At 47.8% G+C, this 19,090-nt stretch overlaps 1 protein-coding gene across 1 annotated transcript in view; it reads right to left on the reverse strand.

Annotated features, from left to right (window-relative positions):
- Positions 1 to 19,090, reverse strand: part of PLEKHA8 (pleckstrin homology domain containing A8) — a 174,691-nt gene that overhangs the window by 100,901 nt on the left and 54,700 nt on the right. The window contains exon 7 of the mRNA XM_086942199.1: positions 16,185 to 16,345. Within this exon, the coding sequence (XP_086798325.1) occupies positions 16,185 to 16,345 (161 nt within the window). The remainder of the gene's footprint in view (positions 1 to 16,184; positions 16,346 to 19,090) is intronic.

Raw genomic sequence — 19,090 nt, forward strand, 5'->3', positions numbered from 1 at the left:
TATTATCAAGAAATGACATTGCCACGCAACTGTAATATCTTATTACAGTTGAGTTCTGAGGTTACAATGCCTGCTGCCAGAGCCAGCAGCTGGGGGAAAAGTCAGGTCTGGTCATGGAGCATAAATAAAGCAGCTGTTTAAAGTCTAAACAAAACGGAGATATTTATGGCAACATGTTTATTTATTTGCACTCCTTAGGTAATTGTAGAAAAGTTACAATCTTTCTGCATGTATCTACACATTCCGCGCTACTGTGTCCTTAAAAAAGAAAATGACTTGTATTAAACAGATTCTAATATCCTTTTGTAACAAATAACGAACACCTTTTTTTGATGTGTTAAGTTCTAGAGGTTCTATTTTTATTCTTCATGTTTGCAAATATGCTTTCTTTTTCATATGCAAGATCTATGCACTAAGGGACGCATGGCCTGCAGGAGCAACATGGCGGACACACTTTAGAGCTGCTCCGCTCAGAACTCCCTTAATCTGCCAAATGTGTTCGCACAGAATTCACAGAGGGAAGACCAGACAGTGGTCTCTGCATGCTTCGGGGGTGGGGTGGGTTTCGGGGGGGGGGGGGGGTTTGTCCTGTACCACCTGAGCGACCGGGCTCTGCTGACTGACTTGAGATGGGGTCCGGACCGGGAGTGTTGCTCGTAGGCAGGCAGCTGTGAGGTGCTGCAGCGAGGAGCCGGACGTGTGAGTCACAGTGACATGCCCCAGAGAACGAGTCCCCAGCACAACGGAGGTTCGAGGTGCAGAGCTGCGAGGAAACCGGCGCAATATGGGAGACGCTGCTATGGAAGCCCATGGCAGCGCGTCCTGAAGCAGAGGGAGACGACGGGTGAGCAACAGAGACCGGAACGAAGTAAGGAGCTGGTGCATGGGGCAGCGCAAGGAGTGTCACAGGAGGCGAGCACCCGGTAGGCCGAAGATCAAGCCCGGACCCGCTGGGCACATAAACCTCACCTAGGATGCACGGCCCTGGAACTTTTTAGTGCATAAACGCCCTAAAGGCAACCTAGTAAAACCACTGAGCCCAAGAACTGGTGAGAGGAGGCTGCTCCGAGTGATAGGCCAGGGTCATCACTGGCCACAGTAGACTACCATTGACAGCAGGAGCCAGTCTGTGTTGGGGGTGCTTGTTACTCGAAGTCTTGCACACCACTAAGAGACTACCTGCCAGGTCCAGGCTGAATCTTTTTTTTTTTTAAACTCTTTTTATTGAGAATAGAACGATAACAAACAAGGCAATAGTAGACATACAGCTGGGTACATGCTCAAATAGGGGAGGGAACTCATCACAATGTAATAAAGAACATCAGTAAGAAAAACAAGGGGGAGGGGGCAGGGGGGAAACAAAGCCACTTTACAGTAGGATCAGATAGCATTGGGAATGTCGGATCAGGGGGAGAGAGGAGCATCTAGAACTTCGGTGAGGGGAGGTGTGCACGCATCGTCCCGGTAAGCATTCCATTGACCCCAAATTTTACCCCACTTCCTCGGCCTACCACGTGCCACATACACCGTTTTCTCACGAAACCTACACCAGTGCATGTTCTCCTTCCATGCCAAGACCGTGGGCGGCCTTTGGGAGCCCCACAACTGTGCTATATCTCTCTTGGCCACCATATTCCCCAGGGTCACCCACTGAGTCTGCGCCACATTATAATCCGTCGTCTCCCATACATTCAGCAAGCAACGCCTGGCTTCGGGTAGTAGCGCAACTCCCGTGACCTCTGTCATCACTGCATGCACTCGATTCCAGAACCCTGCTATCTCCGGGCATTCCCAAATTATGTGGAGGAAAGTACCAGTTAGACCGCACCCACGCTTGCACAATCCATCAACAGAATAACCCATCTGAATCAAGCGATGGCCAGTCACGTAGATGTGGTGCAGGATCTTAAGCTGCACGAATCGGAGACAGACTGGAATCACGACCTCCTTGGGAGAGACTATCGCAGACTGCCAGTCCTCATCATCTAATTCTAAACCATCATTGGTTCAAACCTCTCTAAGGTGCATCAACAGGTCAGCACGGTCGTTATTCATTTTTTTATATATCAGAGAAATACTGCTGTCTGGAACGTATCCATCAAGCATCCGATCTTCGAGTGGGAACGATTCCGGGATAGCAACAACTGCAGGAAAAAACTAATTCAGCGCGTGGCGGACCTGTATATAACGGTTAAACTCCTTGTCATTAAGTTTGTACTCTGTCTTCACTCCTCGAAGGTCTTTATCCTACCCTTGGCCCAGAGGTCGCTTACCCTACTAATACCAATCCTATCCCAGTTCGCAAAGCCTTTCGCCTTCCACAAGCTAGCCAATTTATCAGAGGCATAGAGTGGAGTAGCCCGGGTCAAACGGTCTGCCCATCCCATTGCCACGTTCGCACACTTCCACACTCGCACTACTATATTAGTGGGTCCCGACAGTTTCCCTTCCGCAGATTTGGAGTAAAGCGCCCTGTTATAGTGTCCACCCGGTAGCTGCCACTTATCGATCTCGAACGCGGGGTTCAACACCGGACCGTACATTCCATGGTTGATCGCTCCCAGCTGGGAGGCCCAGTAGTAATGCTTGATGTCCGGAAGTGCAATACGGCCGTCATACCAGGGGAGCGTCAATTTGGCGAGGGCGATACGTGGACGTCCGCCCCATACCAACTGCCTCTGTAGACTCTCGACCGCACGGAAATAACCCGCCAGAATTACATCGAACGTGTTCTGAAGTGCATACAAAAACCGCGGCAAGGACATCATTTTGAACAGGGCTGCGCGCCCCAGAGGGGACAATGGCAATCTACTCCAGGCCGATACACATCAGATTTTAATCGTCGGAGTGGAGGAAGCAGATTCCTTTCATAGCGGGCAGCGGGGTCCAGTGTAATATAGACCCCCAGATATTTAAATCCAGTCTGTGTCACCTGTATCGGACAGCCGCGCGGTAAAGAGGGAGTGTCACCCGAAAGTACGTAAACACAGGACTTGGTTCAATTAATCACAAGGCCGGAGTTCCTCCCGAACGAGTTCAGTACATCAATCAGTACTATCAAGGACTTTCGAGGTGATGAGAGATACAACAAGATGTCATCTGCGTATAATGATATTCGATCCTCAAACTCTGGGGTCCACTGAATACCCTTCATTGATGGTTCCCACCGCAGCCAAGCCGCTAGAGGTTCCAAGGCGAGGGCGAAAAGAAGTGGGGACAACGGGCACCCCTGTCGCGTGCCCCTCCCCAAAACAAAGGACCTTGAGACCCGACCATTTACAACAAACTGAGCCAATGGTTCCTTGTACAGAAGTTTCACCCAGCCGATGAAACCGGAACCGAAACCAAACTTTGCAAGAGCAGCCCAGAGATATGGCCATTCCACCGTATCAAAGGCCATCGTAGCATCCAAAGAAACCAAGATGGCCGGATCACGCAGCGACGTTGCTCTCGCCAGGACGCCACGCAGGCGTCGCAGATTCAGCTCCGTGTCGCGATGTGGAATGAAACCAGATTGATCCGGATGGATCAGGTCACCGATCACCTTTATCAAGCGGTTTGCGAATAATTTAGCTAGAATCTTGGGCTCAGCGTTAAGGAGCGATATTGGCCTGTAGGATGCGCAGCGATCTCGCGGTTTCCCCTCCTTATGAATCACCACGATGGTCGCAAGTCGTTGATCACAGGGAAGGGAGCCGATGTCTCGAGCTTCTAGGAACATAGCACGAAGATGCGGCGCCATTTTATCGGGACGCAGTTTGTAAAGCTCAATGGGGAGACGGTTGGGGCCCATAGCTTTACCCGAGCGGACTGATCGGATGGCAGCAGCCACCTCATCAACCGAAAATGCTTCGTCCATCAAATCCCTATCTGAGTCCGATAGGCGCGGCAACGCGATGTCCCTTAGCAGTAAATGGGAGTCTTCCTCTGGTCTATCGGAGACTGGAAAGTACACATTTCGTAAATGTTCCGCAAAACACTCCACAATCTCAACCGGATCAGTCACACGCACTCCATCAGCTCTCTCAACCACAGGAACCACACGACTCGCCCTCTCCTTTTTGTCTAACCAAGCGATCAGCTTCCCAGCCTTGTCTCCCACATCGTAAAGCCGTCCCTGCTGCTCTCTACTAGCAATTCTAGCAGCGTCCGTTACCAGGGCTCTATAATCGAGTTGTTTGAGACCAAGGACATGAACCTTCTCCTGAGTGATTTCCACTTCTAAATCCCCTTCCAACTCTGCTATTTCGGACTCTAGGAGGACCACTGCCTCATGTTTGCCTTTTTTAGCAGCAGCGATTAGCGATAGTGCCTGTCCACGGATAACAGTCTTGAAAGCCTCCCACAATGAAACAGAAGAGGATACAGACCCCACATTCTCCGTGAAATAATGATCAAAAGACTTAATCAATTCAGCCCTGGTTTTGGGGTTACAGAGGTACCAAGGGTTAATCGGAGCCACTCGACCCTCAGCACCCATCCTCCTGTCCATCAAAAGACACAGTGGGGAGTGGTCCGAAATACCCCTGGCAAGATGTCTAACTTCCCTAACCAAAGAGGCCTGCGCCGCCGGCATCAAGATATAATCAAGCCTTGAGAGGCGGCCGTGAGCGCCAGAGTGAAAAGAGAATTGCGCCTGTCCCGGATGCATTAGCCTTCAACAGTCTACCAGTCCCAGCATCTGCAAAAATTCACCTAACCATGACTGTGTTTTTGTGAGGTCCCTGGGGGGGTTGCGGTCCTCCCTACATTAAACAATAGAGTTAAAATCTCCACCCATAATCAGAGTGCCCTCAGGGAGCCCTACAACAACCCTCCCCAGTTCAGCAAAGGTTGTGGTCTGCAGCCCAGGTGGAACATACATAGAGAGCAGTGAGATGTTCTTCCCCTCCCACCTACCAGTGAGCACAGCATAGCGTTCCCTATCATCAAGGATTATGTCGTCTACCTCCAGGGGGAGGGAACTCCTGACTAGGATACCCACCCCACTAGATCCGGTGGTGAATCCAGAATGTGCAATCAGACGATATCCTCGCCGATTCATAGCATGGCATGTGTTGCCAATCAAATGTGTCTCTTGCAATAAAACTATATCAGGGGAAAGGCGTCTCAATAGTTGTAACACAACCCCACGTTTTATCCTGTCCCCAACCCATTGACATTCCAGCACAATAACTTCCACCCCCTACCCCCCATCCCAAAAACCAGTGAGGAATCTACCCCATAGCGAACAGAACACCCAGATCAAGATGTACGACGATGTGTTGCCTTGAAACAAAATGAAACAGACCCAAACATCCCCCCCACAAAGCCCAAAAATACACCCCTCCACCATGCACCCCTGCGATAGACTCAAAAGCCATCCCAACTTGCAGTGTGCCTGTCGCCCCATTATTAAACTAGTCTACAAAAAGAAACCCGGAGGAGGAAGAGTCCCATTCTCCCCCGCCACCTCTGGGTACAGTACCATAAGTATCGCAAAAGTCATGAAACCACAGCTGCCAGTTCTGTACATTGTCCGAAAAAAACGCTACCACTTCTCATTCCTGTTCCGGCGCGCCACCCTCGGCTCCTTCAGTCCCACCAAAATGTTCCGAGCGATCACGCTGTGCGGGCAAGGTGTCCAGCCAGTCACTCACGTTTTCGGGGCGATTAAAGAAGAACGTCCGTTCATTGTGTTCAACACGTAGCCGAGTTGGAAAAAGCATCACATATTTCATACCCATGTCTCGCAGTCGCCGCTTCACTCCCAAGAATCCCATCCTTTGTTTCTGAACAAACTGGGTGAAATTAGGGTAGAAGCTCACCGTTGTGTTTTCGAACTTCGTGGGGCCCCCCCACTCGCGATGCCTGCAGGATAGCGTCTCTGTCTCTGAAATTGAAGATTCTGGCAATTATAGGCCGCGGCGGGGCACCCAGTTTAGGCTGCCCACCCGGCACTCTGTGTGCGCGTTCCACCGCAAAGAAGTTGCTCAGGCCTTTGGGGGCGAGATGGTTCAAGAGGAGATCCTCTACGAGGAGATCCGCTGGGAACTCTGCCGATTTTTCAGGGACCCCAATGATACGTTGTTATTACGTCTGGCCCGACTTTCAAAATCCTCCAGCCGACGGGCAAAGAGATCATTGGAGGATCGTAAGTTGCAAACCTCCGTCTGTAAATCGGAGACATCAGTCGTAAGGCTGGAAGTCTTAAGATCCAAGGATTTGACCTTTTTGTTGGTTTTCGATAGGTCAGTCCTGATCAGGTTGACGTCAATTGCGATGGTGTCGAGCTTTAGGGCCAGAGCCTCATACTGTTGACCAATGGATGTTTTCATACTAGCAATGTCGCCCATGACATCGCGAAGGGTCAAATCATCCACAGCAGTTGAGGAGTCGCCGGCGTCCTCCAGAGATCGACTCGTACCACCGGGGGACCCTTTAGGATGGGTATAGCGATCCATTATGTTCGTTTGAATGGTGCCCCCACGGTGAATGGTCTTAGTCTTTCGCTTCTCGCTGTCAGGTTTGCCCGCCATATCAGGTGCTGCGCCCCTAAGGGGCCTTTGGGACCTGGTAAAAATGACTCCTCGCAATCCACCCACGGGGATCCCCGGATACGATTCCCGGCTGGGTGTCCCACGACCAGGGACACCCTACTGTTGGCCCACAGTAAAGTTGCGGGGTCCGGTTCCCGGGCTGGCAAGGCGATGCAGGAATAGGAGGAGGCAAGGGGAATCAAAAACGAAACCGAAAGTTAACTCTGAGGTCGTAAGCGGGACCCCGCTGGCCGTTGTTGTTCAACTACCACCTGGGCACCATGATGACTCGAGCCCCAGGCAGTTCCGTGGAGCAGGCCACAAAATTTAGTATCGTAGTTACGGTTCCCGGAGTCCAAATCAATGTCTGGAAACAGCTATTAGATCAGCTGGGTCACGTTGTCAATAACCCGTCGTCGTAGTCAGGATAAAATTCAGGATAGATGCGGGAGGTGGCGAGGGTCTCGGGAGCCCTGTGCTCACGCGACCATCTTGGTTGCGCACAAAGCTCCTCCCTCCACGCGGAATCTTTAACACATTCTTGGCATCTGAGGTCACTTGGGTTTAAGCCCTACACCACAACAACGACACGAACATGGCATTCCCTGGATTTGCAGGGAGATAAAGGCACCGGATCACTCAAGTTTAGTCCTGCACAAACTTTGCAATACGATGTTGTGCATCTTTGAGGATGTGTCAGTTTGTGCCCATAGACACAGACTCCTTGAGTAGCTTGAGGTGGGCATCAGCCGGGGGTTATAGTTCTGTACTGTGGTTGAGCTGAACTGCGAGCCCCCTTTTACAACACCGCTAGCCAGAGAAAGACATCATCGGATACATTAAGAGGTGCCATGCCTGGTTCATGCCCTCCCATCCATTGCGCCTGTTGGCCCTGCAAGGTGGCGGACAGCTGCCATCACTGTCGGACCGAGAGCCTCCAAAGAATTCCTCGTACACCCCAAACATGGATGAGAAGAAGCAGGCCGCGCACACAGACTAGCCAAGCCCGCCGGAGGATAGACTGGATGTAATATTAAACGGCATTGAATGAATCAGAGTCTCATTGGAATCCAAAATCGATAAGGTGGCAACTGACCTGATGCGATTACATGCAGACCATAGAAAATTGAAAGGTCTTGGGACCACTGTGGAGCATACCCTGAACGAATTCCAGCCAATTACGGACTTCATTGAAAAACAGCAAAACACGTACAAAGCCAGCCAGAATTCGCTACCTAGAAGACAGGGTGGAAGACGGGGAAGGGTGCTCCAGGTGAAATAATATCCACTAAATTGGACTACCGGAAGGAGCAGAGAGCCAATATGCGGTTGCGGTTGCATTTATGGAACACTGGGTTAAGGAACTAATGATCGCTTCCTCTCTGTCCCACTTCTTCACAATAGAACAAGTGCATCGCATCCCCTCCAAAAGACCAGAGCATGGAATTGGAGCCCGTCCTCTTAATTTCAAGGTACTGAACTATAGGGACAGAGATTCGATTTTGCATGAAACGACAAAGCATACGGACATTAAAATAGAGCATGTGCAAGTAATATTTTTCCTGGATTATACATTAGGAGTGCAACGCCAGAGAGACTCCTTTCTGCAAGTTAAACAGAAAAACATTCAATACTCTATGCTATACCCAGCACGGCTCTGAGTGCTGGTAGGTGGCAAAATAAGATTTTTCAACATGCCACAGGAGACGGGGGACTGGCTAGAAACCACTGGACAATTCTCGGGCCTTCGCCCATCTGGAATTCCCAGTACTCGGAACAAAGTAGCTGCTGGACTCAGGACCTGCGGTCGGTGATGCAAGAAACGCCCACCAAGTCTGATATCGAGGCCCGACCTGGAACAGATCATGCAGGAGCGGCAGAAAGCTGTGCGTGAAACAGAACGAATAACTGTTACTCCAGAGGATACTAACAGTGAGGCAACACATGTCCCATCAATGAGGGAGGACAGCTCATCAATGGCGGGCCCATCGACATCGCCTCACTAAATTTGCTGGAAGTGACTCCACAGACTTCAGATATTATAATTTGGCACTAATCTGTCACTTCACATATGCAATTATATCAGTGATGCATAGTCTCAGACACCATGTTCACTAATGCCCTTTAGTAATGAGAGACACAGCAAACACATAGAAATCGTTTAAGTTACTTGTACATTTGGACTTACACCAAGAGCATAAGTGAGGCACAATACATTGAAACTGGGGATTACATCTTGGCACACTCTGCAGGCCCTGCACCCCCTTTTTCCCTTTCAAACACAAGGAATTAGTGAATAGTATGGGAGGTTCTTCTTCCCGCTCAGGTTTGGGCAGCGCTGTTCGTTCATGGAGACCGCCCTTTTGATATTCTTTTTTTGCCATGTTGGCCCTATTGTCTTAACCCAAGTTAAATGGGTATCAAGGGGGAGAGCGCCTGGGAACGCCAAGTCTCACCTACACTGTTGTCTTGGAGTTCTCTATATGGCACCTTTTCAGCCCTCGTCACTTCATCCCCTCCCACCAGATTTCTATTCTCCATGTGTGTTTCCCAAAGCAATCCCTCTTGACCAATGTGATCCAATGTGCTTCTTCTGACTAAGCCTGCCTGCCCTCCATTATTAGCGTGGTGCCCTTGCCTCCCCCTGTCCGTTTCCCTATATTCTACATCTGCTTGTCCCTCCCACCTACTGTCTGTAGTCTCACTGTTGCTCTTGATGGTCTCTCCTCCGTGGTCAAATTGATGGCCTAGCCCCTATTCCCCGTGTTCTCATAGTCTGTGAATTTCCTGCTCCCGTCCATCAGCCCTTCGTGGTCAGCTAGATGCCCATGACAGGTTGTGTGCTGTGGTCCGCTTGCTGCCCCTGCTCCCTCCCTCTTGACCTCGTGATTCAGTGTGCTCCCGCTGCCCAAGTTGACCTGCCCTCCTTACTCTGTTCTACATTTGTATGCCCAAGTCCCTTTCTGCTGGCCCTCCGTGGGCAGCTTGCTGCCCCTCACATGCAAGCCTGCTCTCAGGAGGTCAGTATGCAAGTTATTTCTCAGCCCCGCTGAAGTGCTGCAGGACAGCGAAAGGTTTAAAAAATAATAATATCATCAGGACCCTAACCCCCCCACACCTCTGCCCCCACAAATGCTAGGGGGTCAGGGCATCACCTAACCCGACTTCTTAGGTCCTCTTTTTTCCATACACTTTCAGATCAGGGACCAAGTACCCAAGTCCTGTAATAGCCGCCACAGCATTTCTTTTCATGTTGTGGCCGGCCAATCAGAGGGCTTTCTCTGGGAAAAAAACACCCAGAGCCTGTCAGAATAGTCTATTTTTAGCCAAACCATTCAAATATCTATACATTTAGAACTTTAAATTTCCCAAACACTACTGATCTACACCAAATTACAAAACGCATGTTTTTGGGGTAAAGATCCAGCTTTCTGCAAAATTTGGTGCAATTCCCTTCAGCTGTTTTTTGCTGTAGCGCTGTTCAAAGATTTCTATGGAAATTGCATGGGGATATTGTGTTTTGTAGGTAATATATATCTATATTTCCTAATGGCAGAAGCCAATAGGTAGTTATAGTTAGGACCTAGTTTCCATAAAGCGTTTTTTGTTTTGCCAAAAACATTGGTGCCGTTTGACGAACCTTCGTGAAATTTCCAAAATTAGTGTACAGCTCACTTCAGCTACCGTCTGGAAAGTTTTGGGATATTTTCTGCATGCAATTTCCCAAAGGGATCTTGAACACGACTACAGCCGGACCCGCTGAACGGAATTACACTAAATTTACAAGCAAGCTAGTTCTTGGCCCAGTAGCAGTGCTTTTTGTAATTTGGTGTAAAACAGTTCAGTAGCTATTAAAGGAAAAAGATATCTAGGGACGGTAATCCTCCACGGAACCAACAGATCTCTTTGGGAGGTCCGACTGGCTGCCAACACTTCAACCAGGAAGAATTGGCAGCCATCTCCCAAGAAAAAACAATAACAGAAACAATAAGGGGGCAGGGTAGGAATTCCTTGACCCTCTAGGCCTGGAGGTGGGATCACACAGGGACCTAAAACATGTTGTCTAAATTTTCCACATAATTGCAGAGGATCCGTCAATCTGATGCAAAATGTAAAGAAAAAACACCAAGTTCAGGCTTCTGCGCTTGTTTTTTTCTAAAGCCCACCAGGTAGGCCAGGCCCCTGGGGGAAATACCTTTTATGTTAAGAGGGTTCACACACTCCCTCCCAGGTGGATTTCAGCCCCAGGGACAGCAACCTCCCTGGGGCCTGGCCATCCAAAATGAAGATGAAGGCGACACACCGCCTTTGGGACCACCACTCCCGGGTCTCAGCAATTAAAAATAAAAAGAGGGTGGGCAGGAGGACATATGGCCCCCGCTTCCCGGACTGATTTCGGCCCCGTTGACCCCAACCCTCTTGACACTGCCATTAAAAAATATGGGAGAGGGAGTGAGAGAGGAGGTGTTGCGCAGCCCACCTGGCGGAGCCATTAATGATCCTGAGGATCTTATCACCCATGGCCCGGCTCCAGCTATGGCCCGGGGTGCCCACTCCTGAGACACAGCGGTTTCCGTGCCTGCAATAGTGCGGGCAGGCAACCTTGGTTTGCTCTCGTTTTGCAGGAGCAATTGAAAGCTCACACCAAGCGAGAGCAAACAGTTCCCAGCAGGCGGGAGGAAGAAAAATGTTCCCGCCCACTGGGAGCGGACGTTTCATCTGTTTCCCTGCCCACTGTGAAGAGCATGGAATGGAGCACAATCTCTCCGCCTCTCCGGCCAAGAGACTGTGCTCCTTTCCATGCTCTTATATCCATGGATCAATGCATGTGAGAGCTGAGAGTGAGAATGTACTCCCAATTCCATCCTCTGATACTCATGAACAATGGAGTCTTGAACCACCTGCCCCAGAAGCGAGAGAGGGGGAAGGGGGGTGGGTATGCTACTGGACCCACAGAGCACTTTGCACCGAACCAAGAGGAGCTCCTGCTCGGTTCACTCGTGACGATGAGTGAGGTTTATGGGGGGGGGGGGGAGGGTCGTAGTCCACACACCGGTTCCTCTTCTTGGAGGCTTGCCTGTGTAGAACTACAACCCCAGAGGGCCTCTAAGTGCCTGCCCTTCTCCCAAGATAAATAGCAAGACAAATTCCAGGTCAGCCATCACTCTTGGCTCGCGTTACCAAAGGCCTGCTTTGTTTTAATAGCATAGTCGCTGGAAGTAGGGGCGCGGGCAGTTCGGTAGCACACCCAAAATCACCGAGCTGGAGTTCCAAAGGTGAACACCCAATAAACAAGCCTTTAAATGTTATTTTTATCCTATCATGTTTGCCTTAGATTTAAAGACAGAGGTCAAATGTCAAACTATTTCTGACAAATTGAGGTTTACTTTTCTTTAACTGCAAAGCGAGAGGATTTTGAAAGGTGAAGTGTTTGGCAATCTTGCTGGTGTGAAAGGAAAGACGAAGGTGTCATTTTTTTCCAAACACACAACAAAACGTACATACCCATCAATGAACCTTACAAATGTTTAAAATGTATTCGCATGATTGCACAATATATATTTTTTAATTACAAGTTTGATGGAAACAATAATTTTGATAGGATCAGAACAAATCAATTACTTGGTGTTGCCCAAAAGACAAATATTTGCTGAAACCTAATTCCACACATCATTTGCGCGCTATATAGTTGTGTCAGTGAAATGTCTGCACAAATTAGTGGCCATGTCAATGTGGAATGTGGTGTCTAGAAATAACAGTGGGCTGCCATTCCATGCTTTAATATTAGATTTGTGAGATTGTGTGATCCTACACACGCCGCCAGATACATACCAGAGCCCTACCACTCTCCAGCTGAATAGACGTGGCTCGTTGTCTACACGTGGCCTTTGCGTCACATTCGAATTGTTCACTATCAACATAAGTTTAGTGATGAAACATGGATTGCAGCACTCCCACTCTGAAAATTGTTCAAGCACCACAAGAAGTTGTGTCTAACAGGAGAGCGAGAGGCCATAGATGCCTTTTTCTCCCTCTTCTCCTTCGATGAAGTGCATCTGTGGAGAGTTTTCTCCATGTGGGAAGTCTGAACCACATACTTCAAACCTGTTTTCTTTAAGCTCAAAATATATTTCTGCTCTTTCTAAGCACTAAAAGTATACTTATGTTCTTAATAAGTTGAAAATAAGAAAGGGGAATAAGAATGAAACCTTCATTTAGGACTGCAGAAACTCACTCACTTTTTTATAACCCCAGAAATGCATATAGCTCACTATAGAGAGTGTAGGAACTTCATTTGTAACTGTCATGACTAATTTTTCATATTTAATATTTAGATTACTCTTCCCCCTTAAGGAGGAAAAATACCAATCGTTATGATTATGTCTCACTTGCTTTTATTTTATCAACTACATTACTTTTTAGTCCAAATTCGTAAACATGTGGATCAAATCATAGGGTACCACACTGGACAAAACATGTTAATTGTTATTTCAACTGTCCAGAAGAGAGGTGATCGAAAAAGGAAAGCAGAAGGATGAAAAGGTAAAAAGGGCCAAATGGAGGGGTGTGAGAGAATTAGACAAATAGGAAGAGGCGTTAAAGGCAAGAAAGGGAAAGAGAAAAAAATGAATAGAAAGCAGAGAGACAAAGGTAAGATTGGAAGTGAAGGATCGGACAAGACACAGAGTGGGAGATAAAAGAAGAAGGGGTAGTAGTAAATAGGAAGGAAGCAGGCGGGAGAGAGGTGAAAGGAAAGGGAGGGTAAGACAAAAGGAGAAGGGAGACAGGTGGAGGAAGGATGAAAGGGGCGATTAATGGAAGAGAGTGCTAGTAAAAAGAAGTGAAAAGAGAATAGGTAGAAAATATGAAAGGATAACCCTTTTATGGAGAAGCGGTCTCGCTCTCAAACATTCTGGTTGCAGGTTCAAGTGGGGGGTATTTATAGTTTTGGGCTACTCCCCTGCTCATGGATCAATGCACGTGCGAGCTGAGAGGCCGAGAGTCTGAGCTCTACTCTATGCTCCTGCAGTCTGGACATAAGGCGGCACACCTTTCAGCCACTGTTTAGGTCTCAATTAGACAGTGTCTGTGCAATCTTGAAGAGACTGTTGTATTCAATATGTGGGCTTCAACCCGCCCATATGCTTCCCATTTGCTGGCTCCATCGTTGCTTTCATATTCTTTCTCCCCATTTATCCAAGTCATGCATGATCTTTCTGTGTTTAGCCCTCCCCGATAGTATGGACCAAATACTACTATCCATCCATTGCTCCCACTGTAGGAACTGTTTTAGGAACTGCTTTTTTCTTTGATTAAGGACACTTCACATGAGCGCTCGTGTTTTCACTCGCTCCGCTTCTGTAAATCTTGTTCTCATCTCGCCGCATATGCTTTGCATTCAAAAACCAAGGTCAACTGTCAGATGCGGTTTTCCGAGGGTGCCTGTTTACTTTTCTTTTTCTGACTTCAAAGTGACTAATGTCCCGGTGTTGCTTGTTTTAATCCACTTTGACCGCTGAGCTGGTGTAATTTTAGTGTCCTTTCCCACATGCACCTGCTAACGGTGAGCTTCTTCCGCTTCTATAGTTGTAAATACACTGCACAGTGTTCAGGTGTAAAACTTGTCCAGCCCCCTGGTTTCAGCTGTTACTGGTGTCACTCCAGTTATTAGTGCCCCCCCTCTCGCGTATGTGTGGTTAAGTGGCTCATCTCCCGTGTGCAGCAGGTCTCCTTTTGCCCCTACCTCTCTCCCATGCTGGATGCGACCAAGCCCCAATAACAGCAGCGCCTCGTCCTCCTTGCTGCCGATGAGCAGGAAGGGCTATTATGACCCAGAGCATTCTATTGAGCAAGTATTAAGTGGCTCGCTGTAACTGTCCCTCCCCCTGCTTGGTTTCCTAAACCTCCGCAGTCTAAAAACAGAATATGCTGTGTTCCCGGCAACTCTCTCTCTCACAATAACATGCATGTGTGTGTTTTTGGGAATGGGGGGGGATCATGCAGAAAATGCACCCGCTTTGCTTAAAACCGGTTACCATTTTAACAACCTTGCAGTGCTTTTCCGGTAAAAACTTGGTTAGTAACGGTCATTAAGCTCAATATCTCAAACACAAGTATTTTTAAAAAGCTTTTTAAATTGACATTTTGTTTTGGTCGCAGTACCTGTTTTAGTGGTACTAAACACCCCCATCCCACACGTACACCCATATCAAGAAAACCCATAACAGAGTTTTTAAAGGAACCGTTATATGTGCAGTTTAATTTTCTTCTCCTTCTCCCCCCACTGTCATCCATTTTCACCCCCTGTCCATTTTTATCCCGCCCATTTTACTCCCCTCAACCATCTTCCCCATGATTTTTTGTTTTTTTACACATAATGCACAGCAGCATAAACTGCAGTGTAACATGTTATAAAAGAAAAAAATGGCACTTATGCAGTCAACACTGGCTGCGTCAAAGCACTTTATTTATTTTTAAGCCGCATTGCACATGTCTAAAATGAAATGATAAAACAAATAGATTTTGAAGTGGCAAAACCGATTGGCTTTGCCTTTTTTTTCCCTTCACCCCTAACCGCCCCATCCAGGTTCTTTTTCCACCTGCTTTTGTTCCCGTTACTGCTCTCCCTACCACTGAAAGAAGTTTAAAACAATGTCATGGCTGGCCACTTCATAGTGCTGTTTTAACCACCCCGTTTACCCCAGTGCAATATATTTTTTGCACTTAGTCGCTGAAACGTCAGTTTTGTCAAATATCTTAAAACGCATAGACTAGGAAACGAGGGGTCATTTTTATTCTACGCTAAAACATTATGCTCTGTATTACTGCTTTCCTTGAATGGACAAAAGATGTCCATTGTATACACTGTTGACTTAGTCAGGATCAAACAGTATTAATATCAGGGGGACTTTAATAACTGCCTTATCAAACAATGGATGTTTCATTTTCATCCTGTTTTCATCCTGTTTTCGGCTGCAGAATTCAAGATATTTGCTTCAATGTAAACGTTTTACAGTCGGCTGCTGCAGAAATTACACAAGAGCACTGTTCTAATGTGTCCTGCCAGAAAAAAGCGCCTTGACACTTCCAGCGCAGGATGTATCATGGCGCTTTTTACCCTAACTTTTAACCATGATGCATAGCAGCCCAGCCACGCAGCAGTCCAAAATGGCTGAACACTTTGACTACGGCAATAACGCTCGTACAGGCGAGAGCCACTGGCTTTGCCAATGCTGGTTTTAACTTAAAACGCCAGGACGCAGAGCGAGGCTTTAGTCCTTAACATCGGCCAGGCTTGCAAACAAACTAGACCCAAGAGCTGGTAATAGTAATAATAATAATAGTAGTACTCATACTAATGAAGGGTTACAGCTATGAAGACTGGTAAAATAAAGTGTTATCCCAAACAGCTATGGGACAGAAGATTAGTGTATAAGCAAATCCCCTAAAAAGATCAAAGCCTCTAAAGAGTTGCTAGGGCTGGGGAAGAGGCAGTCACATGTAACTCTCCCTTCTGGAAGGACAGTCTTTGACGTGTGAGGCTGACTGACTGACTCTGACCTGACCCTTGCTGCCTTCATTATAATCCAATCTTAGTGTGATCATTTCCCTCTGTGCAAGAACTGCCCCCCTCGTGCAGTTGACCATCAAGTGAGGTTCCCTTACCTGTCGCCTTCTCTTGCAGGTTTTGGGGTGCCGGGACCTCGTGGCTTCTCTTGGGGCTCAGGGGGCGGGCTTGCACGTCGTTGGGGATCACGGTGACCTCCCTGAAGATCCTGTTCGGGATCCCAGGCCTGTTCTCACAATTATTGTTCAACTCGACGAGCCTGCGAAAGAGCAGAAGTTGGAGTGACACATCTGCTGCCAACCAAGCAAGACCTGACGTAAGGACCCCAAACTCCTTCCCTAGCATGTGCACCCCACAAACCTCCCGTCCTGCATTGAGCGAGTGCTTGGAGACACACATATTAAACAACAATGATAAAAAGATACTGGTGAGCTGCCTGACCAGACACAGGGGAGTAACCGAGGTGCAAGAGCAAAGACCGAGTTGGAGACCAGACAGAATCTGTGGTGCAGACAAGGAAAGGGTCAAGTGTGAAGTACCAGATGCGCCCTCCATATCCATGTGTGATATTAAAAAGAGTTACCTTCACACATGAGTAACCACAGTATAAGAGCAAAGACCAAGCGGAAGACCAGGCACAATCTGTGGTGCAGACACAGAAAGGGGGAGGTATGGAGCACCACATGTGCCCTCTATACCCATGTGTGACATGAAAGGGTTCCTCCCTCTCCATGAACTGCCAGATCAACGCTGTCGCCTCCACCAGCTTCAGCTGCCTACGCATCCTCCGCAAGATTTTCAAATGGACTCCGACTGCAGAAGAACAGTCACCCACGCACTCATAACCAGCAGACTGGACTACAGCAATGCCCTATGCACCGGTATCAACAGAACCCTTCTACACAAACTCGAAACCATCCAGAACGTTGCTACCAGACTAATCCTCAGGAATCTGAATCACAAACACATGACCCAACACCTACGAGACCTCCACCGACTCCCCGTCGAGAAAAGGGTCACCTTCAAACTCATCATCCACACCTTCAAATCACTCGACATCGGACCCAAATACCTCAAAGAGAGATTACCCTTCCACGTACCCAAGCGAAACATCAGTTCCGCCGACTTCACCCTCGCAGAGGTACCCGCATCCGCAGAAACAGCAGGCGGGAGAGCCTTCTCCCACATCGCAGCCAAGACCTGGGACGAGCTCCCTGTTAACATCAGATGCTCCGGACTCTGCACACGTTCAGGAAGGACCTCAAGACCTGGCTTTTCGACTGATCCAGAGTAGGAACTCGCAGGGAAAAGCCGGATGACAGCAAGATGAGTGCACAGCTCCTGGACCACGTGCTGCCACCTGCACACAGCAGTCAATGAGCAGCAGGCAGCAGGACAAGCAAGGGCGAGTGTCTGCTTGGGGAAAAAAGAACTCCATTCTTTCCATGGAGGAACGGCTAATGGCAGCCTACCGAGGCGAGGCCTTCCAGGCCGGCCGTCTTTAAACGCCCCGCACTACAGACTTTGTAGCTGAGAAACTGTTAATACCAGGCATGGCCAAACAAACTACGATCAAACTATCGACCTGCATAGTTATTGTAACAATAGCATCGACTTCAAAATATTGCCAAGGTGGAGTTACTTGACAATCTACACATTGACAGCATTTCTATAGTTTAACTTATAGGCATGATATACATGTAGGGACGTTATTTCTCTGGCAACATCATGGCCTGCAACAGGGGGCCACTACACCAAACCTTCGGTGGGGCTGACACTTTGAACAGTGGTGATGGAGCCATATCAACACCTGGGGTCAAAATAGCTTGTGTGGGCTCCCTTCGCTGTTGGAGTGCACAATATATAAGCTGAGAAGCAAGATCAGGCCACCATGAGTTACTTTTCAACCACCCCAGAGACCCTCTACTACCTCTAAAACAGACTTAGCCAGCCCTTTGCAAAATCTCTTGGACTGAACAATTAGCCATTCACTTATGTCACTCAACTTTCAATGATTTTCATCCGAATCATCCTCACTCAAAAACTCCAGCGACACACAAGGCACGTTTGCTGTGGTGAACGGCACAGAGACTCAGCAATATCCCATTATAACATATCTATAATTTTCTGTTTTGTGTATCGCTTCCTACAGCAGATTTTGCACCACTGTAAGAGACAAATATTCATCTGTAGATACCATTTTCAGACCTCCCAGCTGGAATTCAATACGGGTTGCATATAGAAGTCTCGGAGCACAGAATGCCAGCCCATATACACACATGCACCCGGCTTCATATGATATGAACTGAGCAAAATGCGCACTAGAACATTCATACGCAGATTTACTAACAGTTTGAGCAGGCACTTGTGTGTCCCATCGCATTGTTCCTTAGCGAAAATTGTTGTGTCAATCAACTTTCCTGTACTAAAGTTTCAGCCCCAAAAGCTGAACCCTACACAGCATAAAAATTGGTTTGCGCTTCAAAGTACAAAAAACCCCCTTCATTCATGCAAACAAGGTGTGCCTCATGGGAACTGGTGCAACCACCACTTGGGTTTGATGCACATCCAGGTCAACTAAAATACCTTAAACTGGCTTTCTACCAATGATCAAGCCAAGTGCAACTAGGCATATGTTGCACAATAAGTTACATGTTACATCCACAAGGGAGATTAATGTGAAATTGAATGTTACATGACGTACGCTTGTACAGGTACTGCAAGTCAGAATTTGTACTGGAAAACATACATATTCTGTACCAGATAGAACAAGGTTGCATTTGTGTCACAGTGCAGGGCTGATGGTTAAGCAAAGCAGGCATATTTGGGACTGTAATCTTTATTCGGTTCCAAGAACCATAAAAGTTCACAAATACATTTTGCTTCAATACATTTACATGCTGTGGTTACAGAGGATGGTTAAAAGCAATCCGTAAAAGGAGGAACAATATGGGATTCAAACCAGTTTAAAAAGAAACATAGAATACCCCAAATATGAGCCTCT

This window comes from Lissotriton vulgaris, chromosome 10 (assembly GCF_964263255.1).
Source record: "Lissotriton vulgaris chromosome 10, aLisVul1.2, whole genome shotgun sequence".
Lineage (NCBI taxonomy): Eukaryota > Metazoa > Chordata > Amphibia > Caudata > Salamandridae > Lissotriton > Lissotriton vulgaris.